At 42.8% G+C, this 16,743-nt stretch overlaps 1 protein-coding gene across 1 annotated transcript; it reads right to left on the bottom strand.

Moving 5' to 3' along the window:
- Positions 1 to 1,212: 1,212 nt before the first annotated feature.
- Positions 1,213 to 12,819, bottom strand: DEGS1 (delta 4-desaturase, sphingolipid 1). Its single transcript, XM_036277791.1, has 3 exons — positions 12,647 to 12,819; positions 5,599 to 6,341; positions 1,213 to 2,214 (listed from the first exon to the last, which is right to left on the bottom strand). The coding sequence occupies exons 1-3, from the start codon at positions 12,726 to 12,728 to the stop codon at positions 2,068 to 2,070; spliced, it is 972 nt and encodes a 323-aa protein (XP_036133684.1). The 5' UTR covers positions 12,729 to 12,819; the 3' UTR covers positions 1,213 to 2,067.
- Positions 12,820 to 16,743: the final 3,924 nt, after the last annotated feature.

Genomic DNA, 16,743 nt, shown 5'->3' on the forward strand with positions numbered 1-16,743 from the left:
ATGCAGATGCCCTCCATCTTTTGCTTTGTTTCAGATGAAGTTCCTCAAGGTCAAGGATTATCTCTGTTGGTCTTGTTCAATTAAACACTCACTTCAAGCCAAGCACCAACCCTGCCAGGTCTGGGGAATCTGTCCATAAGCAGTTACAGCCCAGGGGAGACAAACTGCCTATTTTCAAGACAGTGTGTGGGGCCCTTGAATGAGGTCATCACTGTCTGGGAGTCCGAAAAAGTGGCACTTGACCTGCAGGGGAACGGGGCTCACTGAGAAGGCTGGTGTGAGTCTCGGAGGACGAGCTTCCCCGACTACAAATGGGAAAGAGGGACATCTAGGCAGGAGAGAGAATTCATGCAAAGCCACCGGATGCTTTCTCAGGACGTATCCTTGTGCTTTAAAGGCTCTGGAGCCCAGCCTTCCTGCGGCCCTCAGATTCCAGTCTCTGGGAAAGTGATGCCAGTGGCAGAAAGAATGGATAGAGTTGGCAGATGGCAGCTAGACTGGTTAGGATACGGGCTAGCAGGCTGGAACCTCCATCCAGGCAAGAATGGTAATGTAACTAGGAACAGCTGGTTCCAGAAAGAACACATTCACTCTGTGCATCCAGCAGGTGATGGGATTCAGAGGGCTGAGCGGCCAGGACATGGAGTCTCAGCATTTGCCTGGCAGCTGTAGCCTCTGGCTAGAGCCCTACAGGCAGGGGGCGTGGAGGGCTTGGTAAGAACAGGCATCTCTTTCACGTCTAGCATGGAGTAATCCACAGGAATGTTTCAGATACTTTTTCCTGACTGACCCAGTATATCTGAATTGGGAAGATGGTTCTATTATCACTTGAAACTTTCAAGCAGTGGTTTTTAAAGCAACAGTTCAAAGACACTAGGAAGTTTCCCCAGCAGGAGGATCAGAAGGGAAAGCAGAGTCCATTGAGGAGGAAATCGGGTCTGTGAAGCCGGTCTGCCAGTCCTGAGCATGAAGGTGATACTTTTCCCCTCATCTGGGGAACCCCATACAGCTGCTAATTATAAAAACAGGAATTTTAGCCCAGCCTGTGGCTCAGTGGACTGAGCGTTGTCCCACGAACTGAGAGGTCCTGGTTCAATTCCCAGTTGGGGGCGTGCAGGAGGCAGCCGATCAGTGTTTCTCTCACATGGATGTGTGTGTGTGTCTCTCTCTCTCTAAAAAAACCAATGAAAACATATTTAAAAAAACAAAACAGGAATTTTACAATAGCTTGTATGAAGGAAGCCTGAGGGTTGGACTACTGATTTTTTGATACCATGTATTATTTTGCAGATCGTTCACACACTACTTTGACTGAAGTGACACACTGGAGGTGAGCAGGACTGCCAGCCTCCCAGCCATGCTACTGGCCACTTGACCCCGACCACGTCCCACCAGCCCACAGCCAGTTTCCACCACTGAAAAGCCGTGAACTCTGTCCGTGAGCTGCTACTAATCTGACAGTCGGTGCATCTGAAAAAGGAAGGTGCATGTTGGACAAGATTAGATTCATTAAGTTCTTTATTGATAAGGCTGTGCAGGAGTTGGGAATGTCTGATTTCGGTCCTATGTACAACAGTGAAAATTAAAACTGAGTGACTCAGCTCGCAGGGAAAGCTATTTCTAGCCCCTGCCGCCTTTTTCCTGGTGAAATTTTAAAACACCCAATTAGCATATTAATATAAAGACAGTAAAGTACAAAAATGTGATAAGTACTATTTATTACAACTAACTGCCCAGGTTATTAGCTGTTTTAATAAAGTAAAACTTTACAGTGAAAATAATATGAGAAGTAGCTTTTTAAAAGCTCTTTTTATGATAAGCTTACAAAATGTCAGACATCATCCTCAACAATAATACAACAAACACGTCTCTGTCAGGAAAGCCAAACACTGCAAACAGGCTGACTGTTGAAAGCCAGATTCGCTTCTTGATACCATGGGGAGATCATACTTTGAAACTGTATGAGGGTAGCTTCTAAGCATCACTGGTCTTGGTTGAAGAGCAAAAATCCCACCTTATCGGCGACCAGGAAGTTTCAGGGAGGAATTCCTTTGGCTGTGACGTCACTTACTCCAGTTCCACCTTGCCTTTCTGATGCCTCTTCATTCTCGAATAGGGACTGATTGTATCATCCATCACAAAATCATACAGGACTTTGATCCAGGAATTGTAGTGGGGCAGGTTGTCATAGTACTCAGCTGCTATCTTCCTTACCTGGATGGGAGAAGACACAGCAAGATGAACAATGAGGGTTCACGGAGTCCTGCTGGAGATGACAGACACGTGTTTGACACAAACACTGAGAAATGACGAGACCTTTCTCCCTCCTAATCTTTCCAATCAATCAATCAATCAATCAATGAAGCAGTAGTTTTAACACTATAATTTTCTTGATCCCGGGGATTACTGACACTTTCCTATCAAGCTCTGAGGGGCTGCACATCTGGTTTATTTGTAAAGTTTGGCCCTTAGACTCTTTAACGACAGATACTTCTGTTTTTTTTCCTTTATTGATTTGAGAGAGAGAGAGAAAGAGAAAAAAAAAAACATCGATGAGAGAGAACATCAATTAGCTGCCTCCTGCATGACTCCCACTGGGGATTAGGCCCACAACCTGGGCATGTGCCCTGACCAAGGAGGGGGGGATTGAACCAGCAACCTCCTGGTGCATGGGTTGATGCTCAATCACTGAGCCACACCAGTTGGGCAATTAATGTATTTTAATAGCTACAATAGGGAGGAGATATTATCTTTCTGAAAAGGTGAAGAAACAGAACAAGGTAATTCTTTAGGTATACTGCTTGCTATGTACTCCTTGATAGAAAAAGCAGGAAAGGGGAGACTGGAGAAGTCTGAGGACGTCTGTTAGTTAAGGAGTAAGGAGACAGCATGAAATGAAGGGAAATGAAGAGACATCGATGACCCATGAGCCTTAAAGTCAAGTACTAAATCAAGTACTTCAAGTCAAGAACTGAACTAAGTTTTCAGTCTGGGGGCTGTTCAAGAAAATAACACGTGAAAGTATGTGGCTTGTGGTTTATGTTGGAAAAGGTTCAGTTAGTTGTTCAAAGAGCAACCAGCTTTCTCCATAACCTTTAAAAATTTTTTAAAAATTTACTTCCCTCGCTGAGGAAGAGGCAAAGGCCACATGCTCTGTTCAGGCCAGCATGTGGGCACAGTGACAAAGCAAGGTCACATTACACTGGCTTCAGTGTTGTTTTCAGACAGTTGTGTGGTGTGTTTCCCACTTTATTTTCTTACTACATATGATCTTCATCTAGGCCCACCCATTAATGAACACTATGTCACAGTCCTTTCTCTCTCTATATAACATATATAGAACAGTCCTTTCTCTCTCTATATATAACATATATAGAACAGTCCTTTCTCTCTCTATACAACATATAGAAACAGTCCTTTCTCTCTCTATACAACATATAGAAACAGTCCTTTCTCTCTATATACAACATATATAGAACAGTCCTTTCTCTATATATACAACATATAGAACAGTCCTTTCTCTCTATATACAACATATAGAACAGTCCTTTCTCTCTCTATACAACATATAGAAACAGTCCTTTCTCTCTATATACAACATATAGAAACAGTCCTTTCTCTCTATATACAACATATATAGAACAGTCCTTTCTCTCTCTATACAACATATAGAAACAGTCCTTTCTCTCTATATACAACATATATAGAACAGTTCTTTCTCTCTCTATACAACATATAGAAACAGTTCTTTCTCTCTCTATACAACATATATAGAACAGTCCTTTCTCTCTATATACAACATATAGAAACAGTCCTTTCTCTCTATATACAACATATATAGAACAGTCCTTTCTCTCTCTATACAACATATAGAACAGTCCTTTCTCTCTCTATACAACATATAGAACAGTCCTTTCTCTCTCTATACAACATATAGAAACAGTCCTTTATATATACAACATATAGAAACAGTCCTTTCTCTATATATACAACATATAGAAACAGTCCTTTCTCTCTATATATAACATATATAAACAGTCCTTTCTCTCTACATATAACATATATAGAACAGTCCTTTCTCTATATATATAACAGTCCTTTCTCTTTATATATATAACATATATAGAACAGTCCTTTCTCTCTATATATAGCATATATAGAACAGTCCTTTCTCTATATATACAACATATATAGAACAGTCCTTTCTCTCTATATATAACATATGCCACATACTTTGCTTTCTTTGCTGAACCTTTTGAAAGTAAGCTGCAGACAGTATACAGTCCAGATTCAGAATGTCCCCACTGACCCAATATCCTTTTTAGATTTTTCTTTCCTCACTTGGGAACTCAATCAAATGTTACATTTTTAAACAGTCAACATTTAAAAATGTATGAGGAAATCTATAAAATTTTATTGGGACGACACTCTGGCCGGTTTGGCTCAGTGGCTGGAGCGTCGACCTGCAGACCAGAAGAGTCCCGGGTTCGGTTCCCGCTAGGGGCACATAAAAAAAAAAAAAAAAAAAATTGCCCTGGCCGGTTTGGCTCAGCGGTTGGAGCGTCGGCCTGCGGTATAGAGAAAAAAAAAAAAATTATTGGGAGGAGATGTTAGCATAAACTATCTGGCTATGGTCCCCTTATATCAGCTTTAAAAAAAAACAAGAGAAACCATTATTACATTTCATACATACATGTATACTTTTTTTTTCTTTTAAATCCTTACCCAAGGATATTTTTCCATTTATCTTCAGATAGAGTGGGAGGGAGGGAGGGAAAGAGAGAGAGAAAGAAACAAACATCGATGTGAGAGAAACACATCAATTGTCTTTCTGCATAACCCTGACCATGGCCTGGGGCCGAACCACAACCGGGGTACGTGCCCTTGACCAGAATCAAACCGGAAACTCTTTGGTCCTCGGCTGACAATCTGATCGCTGAGTCAAACTGGCCAGGGCATATATCTTTTTTTTTTATAATTATGGAAATATTTTTGATACCAGAACTGTAAAAACTACTCATTTTGTGGATGGGAAGTCTAGTAAGAGAATTTACCAGAAATATGGTTGAAGTTAAGAAGGTGGTCTTTTTGGAGGGGATGAAAGGGTGAGGGTCAAAATTTCTTTCCTTTACTTCACCAATGTGGACCGTGATGGGAAACAGATGGCCCCTGGCTGCAGGAAGTCAACAGTACAGGAAATCGAGTTCATGTACTTTGCACATCAGTTATGTCAGACATCTGTCTTCCAACACAAACCAACATGTAAATCTTAAAGCCTATTCGGGTTACTAGTGATGAAAATCATGTGAGCTTTTGCTTACTTCAGAGGGGTTTCACTTTCCATTTCTGAATTACTTTACAAGTTAGCAAACTGCAGATCCCCCAACACTTCCAAACACCCTCTGTGTTACCACTAGGCTTGGGGACCCAGGAGCGTGAACTCTAAAATTAAGCTGGCAGACTTTGGACTTATGCTCTTGTTTTCTCTGATGAGAAACTTGCAAAATATACTAGAACCCCTTTAAAATAAACAAGTCGAAATTAATTTTGATCATATAGCCATCAGAAATTAGAATATGTATCATACCCCTTACTTACCAGTGGAAGGTTTTTTCCGGGAACGTTGGGGAAGTCATGGTGCTCATTATGGTAACCCACATTAAAGGTAAGTAAATTCAGAGGCCCATAATATGAGTAAGTTTCATGTCCCTTTAAGAACATGTAATGTTCAGCTATAAAATGTCCAGAAATCGGATGCAAACCTAGACCCAGTAAGGATGCTGCCAACATGTAGACTAAAGATTTAATTCCCAAAACGTAGTAAACAATCACATCAAATGTGAGCTGGACCACAGTATTGATCACTTCCAGGTAAGTAATTGGTTTGGGGTTGATGAACAGAGGTCGAAAAGCATAAAAGAGGGGCTGAAGAATAACCCATATAAATTTCCTGAAAGTAGTACAGAAGAACCAGCCTTCGAAATCAGTTGGAATATCCACGTCGATGCCATCCCCTCCGAGGTAGCGATGATGATCCATGTGATACCTCTTAAAGGAAATGGAATACGGAACACCAATAGGAAGATTGGCAAATATTCCAAACCAGCGGTTCCACATGGCTTTGTAGTGGCCAAAGGCACTATTGTGGGAAACTTCATGAATGGCCAGAGTCATTGAATGGTTAATGCAGCTGCCAAAGGCATATGCCCAAAATATGACCCATTTCCAGTCCAGGTCCTTTACTAAGTAAAATGCAACCAACTGTGTGAGAACCATCATAATGACAATCCATATCAAGTTGGGATCAGGTTTCATCAAGGATTTTATCTCTGGATACTTTGCTGTAAAGAAAAAAAAAAAACAATCAGTAACTGAGAAAAGTACATAGTTCCACAATGATAATTAAATCAACATCAATTAAGTTAACACTTTTTTTTTTTTCTTTTTCTAAATCATTACATGCCCTCTATTAGAGACATGATCTCCTCAGGAAAGTGTAGTTCCTAATAGTAAGGTTACTAAATACCATGTCACAACAAATTGAGAATTTACATAGGAAAAATTAGCCTCAAAATGTAGACTCTCCACGTTAACAGAAAGATAGTCACTAATGAGTAAAAATTTCATGTTGTAAAACAACTATGAGGTATCACCTCACACCTGCCAGAATGGCCGCCATCAATAAATCATCAAACAAGTGCTGGGGAGGGTGTGGAGAAGAGGGGACTCTAGTACACTGCTGGTGGGAATGCAGACTGGCACAGCCACTATGGAAAACAATATGGTGTTTCCTCAAAAAATTAAAAATTGAACTGCCATTTGACCCAGTGATCCCATTTCTAGGAATATACCCTAAGAAGCCTGAAACACCAATCAGAAAGAATATATGTACCCCATGTTCATAGCAGCACTATTTACAATCACTAAGATCTGGAAACAGCCCAAGTGTCCATCAATAGATGAGTGGTTAAAAAAGCTGTGGTACATATACACAATGGAACACTATGCAGCTGTAAGAAAGAAAGCTCTCTTATCCTTTGAGATGACATGGAGAGAATTATCCTAAGCAAAACAAGCCAACCAGAGAAAGACAAATATCACATGATCTCACTTATTTGTGGAATATAATGAACAAAACAAGCTGAGGAACAAAACAGACCCAGAGAGATAGAAGTAGGGTACAGACTGACAAACCTCAGAAGAGGGGGTGGGGTGGGGGGCTAAACCACAGAACTTATATGCATGTACACGTAACCATGGACATAGACAACAATGCTTGGGGGGGGGGGGAGGAGGGTGTCAATAGGGGAAAAAGGAGAAACATCTGTAACAAAAAAGTCATGTTGTCCAAGTCCCTTTCACCCCTAACAATTCTTTGCATACTAAACTTACATTTTAAAAAGTTAAAATTATAGTCTGGTGAATCTATTCTGTGTGTCTGTATAAGTATACATTACATACTTAGGAAAGTGACCCTAAGGGCAAAGGCAGATTCTTCTCTGGATCTCATCACCCAGGAAGAATGAATGTCTTTGGTTTTACATCTGTTGTCAGGTATGTTGGGCCCAGAAAGCAAAACTTCTGAAGGACCTTTTCTTGGGACAAGTCATTCAGAATGTTCTTGAAAAGATCAAGAAGAGAAAAGAGCAGCTTTATTCTCTTTTCTTTAAATGTGAAATGAAGAATTCAATAAAAGTTTAAAATGCAAGACAGGTAGCTAAGTCCAGTTTTTTTTGTTGTTGTTATCCTCACCCAAGAACATTTTCCCATTTTTTGTTCAGATAGAGTGGGAGGGAGAGAGGGAGAGAAACATCGACACGAAAGAGACACATCGAGTGGCTGCCACCCACACAACCCATCCAGGGCCGGGGACAAACCACAACCGAGGTAAGTGCCCCTAGTGGGAACCGAACCTGGGTCTCTCAGGACCGCAGGCTGATGCTCAAACCGCTGAGCCAAACCAGCCAGGGCAAGTCCAGTTTTATATAAAGAAGTAAAGGTAGTGTGTTAGCTCAAGGTGAGTACATCTTCTAGTTTCTCTCCCCTTTTCTATCTCCAATCTTTAACCTCCGATATTTGTTGGTATTAGTTCATTTTATCCAATGTTAATAATTTTATAGGCAATGGACCTAAAAAAAAAGTAATCCTACAGGCCTAGAAGTGAATTAGTCTAAAACTAATTTCCCTGGTGTAAATGATGGGTTCAAATAAGCCATTCATTAAAATATAAACAATTCTCCAACAGTAGAATAACAACTTCAGTTTACTAGTGGATAAGTAGTAACTCTTTTGTTTTAAAATGTGTTATTTCTGCCCTGGATGGTTTGGCTCAACAGTAATGGTAGCGCATCAGTCTGCAGACCAATGAGTTGCAGGTTCGATTCCGGCCAAGGGCATGTACCATGGTTGCAGTTCGTCCCCAGCCCTGGAGTTGTGCAGGAGGCAACTAGTTGATGTGTTCCTCTCACATCAATGTTTCTCTCTCTCCCTTTCTCTCCCTCCCACTCTATCCAAAGATAAATAGAAAAATATCCTCGGTGAGGATTAAAAAAATAAGTAAATAAAATGTGTTATTTCTGTTTAGACAGAGCTCCAGCATTTGTACCTTATATAAAACAATTAAATAGACACATCTGACAGAGGGCAGAAAATAATACACCTTTTGTAGGCAATCTAAAATCCTGAAACTTATATGCACAGTTCTCTCAGACAGACAAATCAACTTGCTCCAAGTAACTGTGCACCACATTTTTGCAAAGTATAACAGTATGAAAAATCAATCCTACCAGGGTGCCAATATAAGGAAAGAACAGTCTTTTCAACAAATGATGCTGGAACAATTGGTTATCCACAGGCAAAAAATAAAGTCGGACTTCTCCCTTTACCATACACAAAAATTAACTCAAAACGGAACATAGACCTAAATACAAGAAAACTATATTAAGAGGTTGCTGGTTTGATTCCGGTCAGGGCACATGCCTCGGTTGTGAGCTAGATCCCCAGCAGGGGCTATGCAGGAGGCAGCCAATCGACGTTGACGTTTCTCTCTCTCACCCTCTCCCTTGGAAGGAAGGGGGGGGGGGGGAGGAAGGGAGGGAGGGAGGGAGGGAGGGAGGAAGGAAGGAAGGAAGGAAGGAAGGAAAAGAAAACTATAAAATTCATAAGAGCCCTGGCCAGTTTGGCTCAGCGGTTAGAGCGTCGGCCTGCGGTCCGGAGGGACCCGGGTTCGGTTCCCGCTAAGGGCGCGTACTTCGGTTGCAAGTTTGTCCCCGGCCCTGGTTGGTTGTGCGGGTGGCAGCCACTCGATGTGTCTCTTCACGTTGATGTTTCTCTCTCTCTCCCTCCCACTCTATCTGTACAAAAAATGGAAAAATATCCTCGGGTGAGGATAAAAAAAAAAAAAAATTCATAAGAAAACAGAAGGAATAGGTTACATAAGTGTCTAACCACTATGCTGTACACCGAAAACTAATATAATATTGAATGTCAACTGTAATTGGAAAATTAAAAAAAATAGAAGTAAACTTTAACAATCTTTATGGTTTTTTGGATACTGTACCAAAAGCACAAGTAAGGATAAAAGAAAAAAACTGATAAGCTGTACAAACGATACTATGAACAAAGTAAAAGACTACCCACAGAACAGGAGGAAATGTTTGCAAATCATACATCTTCTTATAAGTGACTTGCATCTACACTACAAAAAGAACTCTTAAAACTCTCATAATTACTAATCCAATTAAATGGGCAAAGACTGAAGAGACATTTTCCCAAAACTAATATACAAATGGCCAATAAGTACATAAAAGATATTCAACATTATTAGTCGTTAGGAAAATACAAATTGAAACCAAAATGAGATACCACTTCACACACATTAGAATGGCTGCAATATAAGACAAGCAATAACAAGGATGTGGGGAAATTGGAACCCATACACATGGCTGATAACCATGTAAATAGTGCAACTGGTTTCAAAGTTTGGTAGTTCCTCAAAATGTTAAACAAAGTTACCAAGGACCCAGCAATTCCACTCCTAGGTAGCTACCTAAGAGAAATAGAAACATACATCTGTATAATAACTTATGTGAACATTCACAGCACCATTGTTCATAATAGTCAAAAGGTGAAGACAAGCCCAAAACCTACCAAATGAATGGAGAAATTAAATGTGGCATATCCATACAGTGGAATATTATTCAACCACAAAAAAGAAGGGGTACTTATATATGCTACAGCATGAATAAACCTTGAAAACATTAGGCCAAATAAAGAAGCCAGTCACAAAAGACCAAGTACTGCATGATTTCATTTATAAGAAATGTCCCGAATAGGCAAAGCTATAGACACAGAAAGTAGATTAGGGGTTACCTAGTACTGAGGGTTGAAATGGGGGCTGGGGACTGTTAATGAGTGTAGGGTTGCTTTTGGGGGTGACAACAGAGTTCTAAAAATTAATTGAAATGATAATTACATAACTCTGAATACACTAAAAAACACTGAATTGTACACTTTAATGGGTGAATTTCATAATTTGTGAATTATATCTTAAAGCTTTTAAAAAATACTATTTCCCTGTGGAAGTACAGCCGTAAAAGGAGCATTTCTTGTGGTTTATTATTTGACCTACAAGTAATAGTCTAATCCCAAGCCCTCATTAATTTCACATAGATAACTTTTAATATAGTTCTAAATGTTAATTTAGTGTACCGACGTTGGTTATTAAAAACATATTGATGCTCCCTCATGCTTCTCTCCCCTGAAAACCTGACAAATTTCAGAAATATCTCTTATCATTTATGTTTAATATAAACAAATCTCCAGATTCCTATCATTACTGATACTCCACCCCCGAAACGCAACACGCAGTATTTACACCTGATGGGGAGATAATCGTATTTTCATCAAGCAATATGTAGGCCTTTTAACTTTCCAAGTGAAATGGTTCAGTGATAATAAGTGTGTGGGAAAAAAGGCTGTGTTGAGATAAGCATCAATAAGCACCTTTTTACTTCCCTGAATTTCTGAGTATTAAACAGCTAAGATTCAGTATTCAGGAGTTGGTTTTCATAGGGTGGACACCTGATTATTCTTAGGCAACATGTTGATAAGATGTATCTCTTACATGTGATTTGCAAAATACATTTTTTAATTAAAAAGAAAGCATCCAGGCCCTGGCCAGATGGCTCAAGTGGTTGGAGAGTCCTCCCATACAACAAAAGGTTCCATCCCCCAATGGGGCACATATTGGTGGCAACTAATCAATGTTTCTCCCTCACATGGATGATTCTCTCTCTCTCCCTTCCTCTCTGTCTAAAATTAATAAAAACATATCCTGAGGTGTAATTTGAAATCCTCAGGATTACAAATAAATAAAAAGAAAGCATCCAAGAACTGAAGTCTCTTAAAAGTGTACCTTTAATAGCATCTGTAAAGGTTCAAGCTCCCAATCTACTGATCCAATTTTTAAAAATTAACTTCAAAGGGATCCACTAACTCCTTTCTGTAAAAACATGAACTTTCTAACTTTATAGAGCCCCCCAGCAAAAATCGGGCTTGCTCTTTGATTTCACTGGGCAAATGGATGCTGAGAAGAAAAACTAGGGAAATACTATGTATGACAAAGAATTCCTCTAATTCAACTTACCACCCATTAGTTTCCTGATTTTTTAAGTCATAGCAAAAACGTAAAGACCTCTGCTTTGGAGGCCTTCTAACCCAGATCAGAATCACTCTAACATTTACTTATTCACTTTTAGCTCGTTTTCAAAAGAAGCTACCTGGGAGGATTAAACTGGGTAATGTCTACTGAACACTCCACACAACGCCTAGCGTATCATTAAGAGTAATCTGAACGAAAGAAGGGAATTCTCTATATAACACAGGAGCTCAAGAGCTGAGCGCCTTACACTAGGGAGCTGACTAGGCCTAGTCAGCCTGGTGTGCAAAGGGCCCTAAACGAGCAGACAGGACCAGCAGGCTAATTTGGGCACGTCTTCCGTACTTCATCCGTCTGTTCGTCCCCAGACCCAGGATGGATGAAAAATACAGATGAACCTGCCCTTCTTGGGTCGCGGGCCGGTTGTGACAATAAATGAGACAACGTGCGAGCGCGCACAGGACGCGCCCCATCGAGCCCCAGGGGTCACGGGCCGGGTGGCGGTGCCCTCGCGCGGACCCCCAGCGCCGGGACCACGCCCTGCCTCGCACACGCTCGCCGTCGGGCTCCGCTGCGGCCCGCTGGGGGGAGGGAGGAAGAGGAAACGGCGCCCACCGGGGGCACGGGGATCTCCAAGCGACGGCTTCCACCTGGGGATGGCCGGACCCGGGGGTCCGGGGACCTGGCTGCCCGCCAAGCCTCTCCCCAACCAGATGCCTGCGCCTTCCCGAGGAAGGGCCGGGGCCGCGCGGCGGGGCGGGAGCGCGGGAGCCGCCCCCTCCCCCCTCCGACGGGCCCGAGCCCGGGAGCGCCGGCCCGAGGCCTCCCTGGCCTTTCCGGGGCGGCCGGGCGGCGGTGGCACGCGGAGGGAGCCGGCTCGTAACGGGCCCGGGAAGCCCCTGGGAGCGCAGGGCCCGCGCGGGCAGAGCGCGCCCCGGCGGCGGGAGGCCGCGCACGCACATAACGGGGCGCCGGGCCGGACCTCACCCAGGATCTCCCGGCGCCGATCGGCGTGGGGCTGGTCGGTGTAGACCCACTCGAAGTCATCCCGCGAAACGCGGTTCCCCATGGCGGCGGCGGCGGCGGCGGCGGCTCGCGGACCCGCTCCCGGCTCTTGCTCCAGCTCCCGGATCCTCAGAGGCGGCGGCGGCGGCGGCTGCCCGGCTCTAGTCAGCGGGCGATGGGCGGGGCTGCGAGCTGACGGAGGACGGGGCGGAGTCCCGAGGCCCCGCCCCCTGGCCGGCCCCGCCCCCCGCCGGCTCCGAGCGTGTGGCGCTCGTGGCCCCCAGCGGCCCCCGCGCGGGGCCGGGGTACCGCCGCCAGGTGACGCGGGCTTCTGAGAACTGTGACGCGGCCCATCGGTGGGAAGCGGAGCTGCTGCGGCTCCGGTCTCCCCGCGGCCTGCCCGCCCGCGCCCGCGCCGGGGGACACGGTGGGAAAGGAAGGAAAGGTCCCGGGTAAATGAGGCTCCGCTTTAGCGCTTCCGAGATGAGGCTCCTCGGTCATTCGTGAGGGGCAGCGCGCCCAAGTTTCCCTGTTGCAAAGCAGAGCTTCGCCGAGCCCCGAAAGGCCGCCTCTTGGCAGTAACGCGTCGGGGAAAGCGGCGTGTGCGGCCACAGTGAGACGCCCGGTAAGGAACGTGTCCTTTCGCCGAAGGGTTCTGCGTTTTCCCGGCAAGACTATTACCCGCCTGCCGTCTGCCGCAGAAGCCATCTGAAGCACAGCCCCTTCCTGAGCGGGGACGCTTTTTGTTTCAAGATTAGTTACCGCTTCTCTATTAAAAAAGAGACGTGGACTGCAGTTACAAAAAGGAAGCCAACCAGACATGCTTGTGCCTCGAAATGCAAGAGCACAGCACACACCCCGACACAAAACACACCTGCTGGAGCCCCCAGATCCAACTGCTGATGCACAGGAACTAGGACGGGGGAGAATGAAACCACGCCACAGAGATGTAGTCAGCAAGATCCTGACTGGGGGGACCTTGAGAAGCTTTTTACTAAATAAAGTTAAAGGGGGGGAGGGGAAACCTATAGATTAAAAAGGGCCTCAACGACCTATCGACCGATTGCGATGTAGTAACCTTATTTGATCGATTCAAATGGTGAACTTTTTTTAAATCGACAGGAGATCATTTAATTCCAATATTGCTTGGATATGTGGCAATGTTAAGGAATTATTGTTAATTTCTATCATGTGATAATAGTATTATGGTTATATATTTTTTGTAACCTCACCCCAAAATATGTTTATTGATTTTAGAGAGAGAGGAAAGGAGAGAGAGAGACTTCGATGTGAGAGAGAAACACTGATGTGGGAGAGAAACATCGATCAGTTGCCTTTTGGATGTGCCCCACAGGGGACTGAACCCACAAACTAGGTATGTGCCCTGACACAGAATCAAACTTACACCTTTTGGTGTGACTTTTTGGTATATGGGATGATCCTTCAACCAACTGAGCCACACAGCCAGGGCTATAGTTTTGTTTTTGTTTTTTTAAGTCCATATCTTTTAGAGATTCATATCAGGGGCATAAACCTAACTAAAACAAACCAATAAATTATGGTACAGTTACCTGTCAGTATCCTGAGTGATTGGTTCCAGGACCCCTTGGATACTATATACTCAAGGCCCTTATATAAAATGTTGTGGTATTTGAATATAACCTACTTAATCCTCCTGTATACTTTAATTGATCTCTAGGTTATAATACTTAATACAATGCTATGTAAATAGTTGTAAAACTGTATTGTTTAAATAATAACCACAAGAGAAAAATGTACATGTTCAACTCAGTACAGATGCAGCTATCCTAGGCCTAACAACATAATACAGGTCAGCAGCAACGTAACTTTTTTTCTTCACCCAAGGACATTTTTCCATTTATTTTCAGATAGAGTGCAAGGGAGGAAGGAAGAGAGAGAGAGAGAGAGAGAGAGAGAGAGAAACATTGATGTGAGAGAGACACATTGACTGGTTGCCTCCCACACAACCCCGACCAGGGCTGGGACTGAATTGCAACCAAGGTACGTGCCCTTGACAAGAATCGAACTTGAGACTATTTGGTCTGTGGGTTGATGCTCTAAACACTGAGCAAACTGTCCAGAGTAACTTGTTTTTTCAAGTGTTTTTAATCCTTGGTTGGTTGAATATGCGGGTGTAGAACCTGCAATGTGGAGGGCTGACTGTACATGCAATTAACCATACAGTTTTATATATACCACCAATCAAAAGAATGAGGAAGTTCTTTATGTGTCAATATAAACTGATCTCCAAGATGTAGTATTAAATGCAAAACATAAGGGTGGGGGGATGAATGCATAATGCATATATATGTTTGCTTGGATATGCATAAAATATGTTTAGAAGGACACCCCAAAATGATTACCATTGCATGAGAATAGGTAGGAGTCTAAGAGAAAAAGTTGGGAGGGAATGTTTTTATTTACACACCCCCTTTTTAATCTTTTACATTTGAATGGAATGCACATTATGACATTCTAAGAAAAGGAAAAATTGGCTCTAGCATTGTTGTGGGGATCGACAGATATTTTGATTACACACAGGCATATTTAGTTAGGACTTATACAACTTCTTACCGTGTTATCTAGCTTTCACATCTTTTCCTTACTCTTGCCAGGTGATTTGTCTTCAGGCAATCATACCAGTTCTTCTAGAAAGACATTATCCAGGCTGCTGTGCAAAGCTAAGGTGATTTCCAGTAGTTCCTGATGCCATGAGGAAATTGCAGGTGAGGTAAACAGATCATACTTTTGCAATCAAGGTGCCCTCCCTTGCAGATTTTTCATTTTCCATTTGTGTGATTTTTGAATGGGCAATTGATTTTTAAGATTATTTTGATAATGACATAGTTGAGTTCTAATAATGGTATTAAAAGCCTGTGGGTAGCTTTACCAACTCTAATTCATAGAAGATTAACAAACTACAAAAGGCATTCTTTATTCATTTCAAACAAACCTTAATCATAATAATAACTTTATGTCATCTGGTCCTTGATACCAAATGAAAGGCCATTTGTCCAATCAGTAGTTAATTGCCAATAAATATACTTTCTTACTATTTTGAAATGTGTTATATTTTATTAGAAAACTAGCACATATATATTGACAGAACAGTACCCACGTTTGTCTATAATTAAAGCTGACAGGGTGGCGGGGCAACACTACACCTTTCCTGTTCCACCCTATGCTGTGCTGGCCTCAGTGTATCTGGTACAGCCCAGTTTGGGACCATCATACGCACTGGACTTAGCTCCCCTGAACCCCAAGTTTATTCCAGCTGCAGCCTTCTCCAGGCTTCAGGACTTCACTACTTTGAAGGGATGATGTCTCTCAGCTGATTTTCTTATCCCTGAGGGGTCAGGGTTCTGGGGGTTTGTCCTCATGCCCATCAATTTAGACACCTTAAATGTCTCATCTACTCTGTTATGTTTAAGCATCATTTGGAAAGGGGAGGGCCTCTTTATGCGACTTCAGTCTCTCTGATCATATCGTGAAAGCTAGGAAATGCCTTTTTCCTGGCTGCCTCTCAACTGGAATGCAAGATTGGTTGAAAAGCACTTTAAAGGAAGGCCCTGGCCGGTTTGGCTCAGCGGTTGGAGCGTCCACCTGCGGTCTGGAGAGGCCTGGGTTCGGTTCCCGCTAAGGGCATGTACCTCGGTTGCAGTTTGTCCCCGGCCCTGTTTGGTCGTGCGGGTGGCAGCCACTCGATGTGTCCCTTTCACATCGATGTTTCCCTCTCTCTCTCTTCCTCTCTCTCCCTCCCACTCTGTACAAAAAATGGAAAAGTGTCCTCAGATGAGGATTAAAAAAAAAAAAAAAAAAAAAAAAAGGAGGATATTACATGATCATTCCAAATGAAGCAGAAAAAATGTTTGATATAATTTAATATCTATTGGCAATATCTATATAGAAAATCAATCAAATTGAGTTATTAGAATAAAATAAGAATTTAGCAAGGTTGCTGGATGGAAATCAATGTACAGAAACCTTTTGTATTTTTTTTTTAAATCCTCACCTGAGGATATTTTTCCTTTTATCTTCAGATAGAATGGGAGGGAGGG

Source organism: Molossus molossus, unplaced genomic scaffold, assembly GCF_014108415.1.
Source record: "Molossus molossus isolate mMolMol1 unplaced genomic scaffold, mMolMol1.p scaffold_m16_p_23, whole genome shotgun sequence".
NCBI lineage: Eukaryota > Metazoa > Chordata > Mammalia > Chiroptera > Molossidae > Molossus > Molossus molossus.

Bases quoted from the DNA above. Each gene is read 5' to 3' on its own strand.
- DEGS1 (XM_036277791.1), bottom strand. From the start codon at position 12,728: ATGGGGAACCGCGTTTCGCGGGATGACTTCGAGTGGGTCTACACCGAC. The intron at 6,342-12,646 runs GTGAGGTCCGGC...TTTTCTTTACAG, and splicing joins TCGGCGCCGGGAGATCCTGG to CAAAGTATCCAGAGATAAAA. The intron at 2,215-5,598 runs GTAAGTAAGGGG...TCTCCCATCCAG, and splicing joins CCGGAAAAAACCTTCCACTG to GTAAGGAAGATAGCAGCTGA.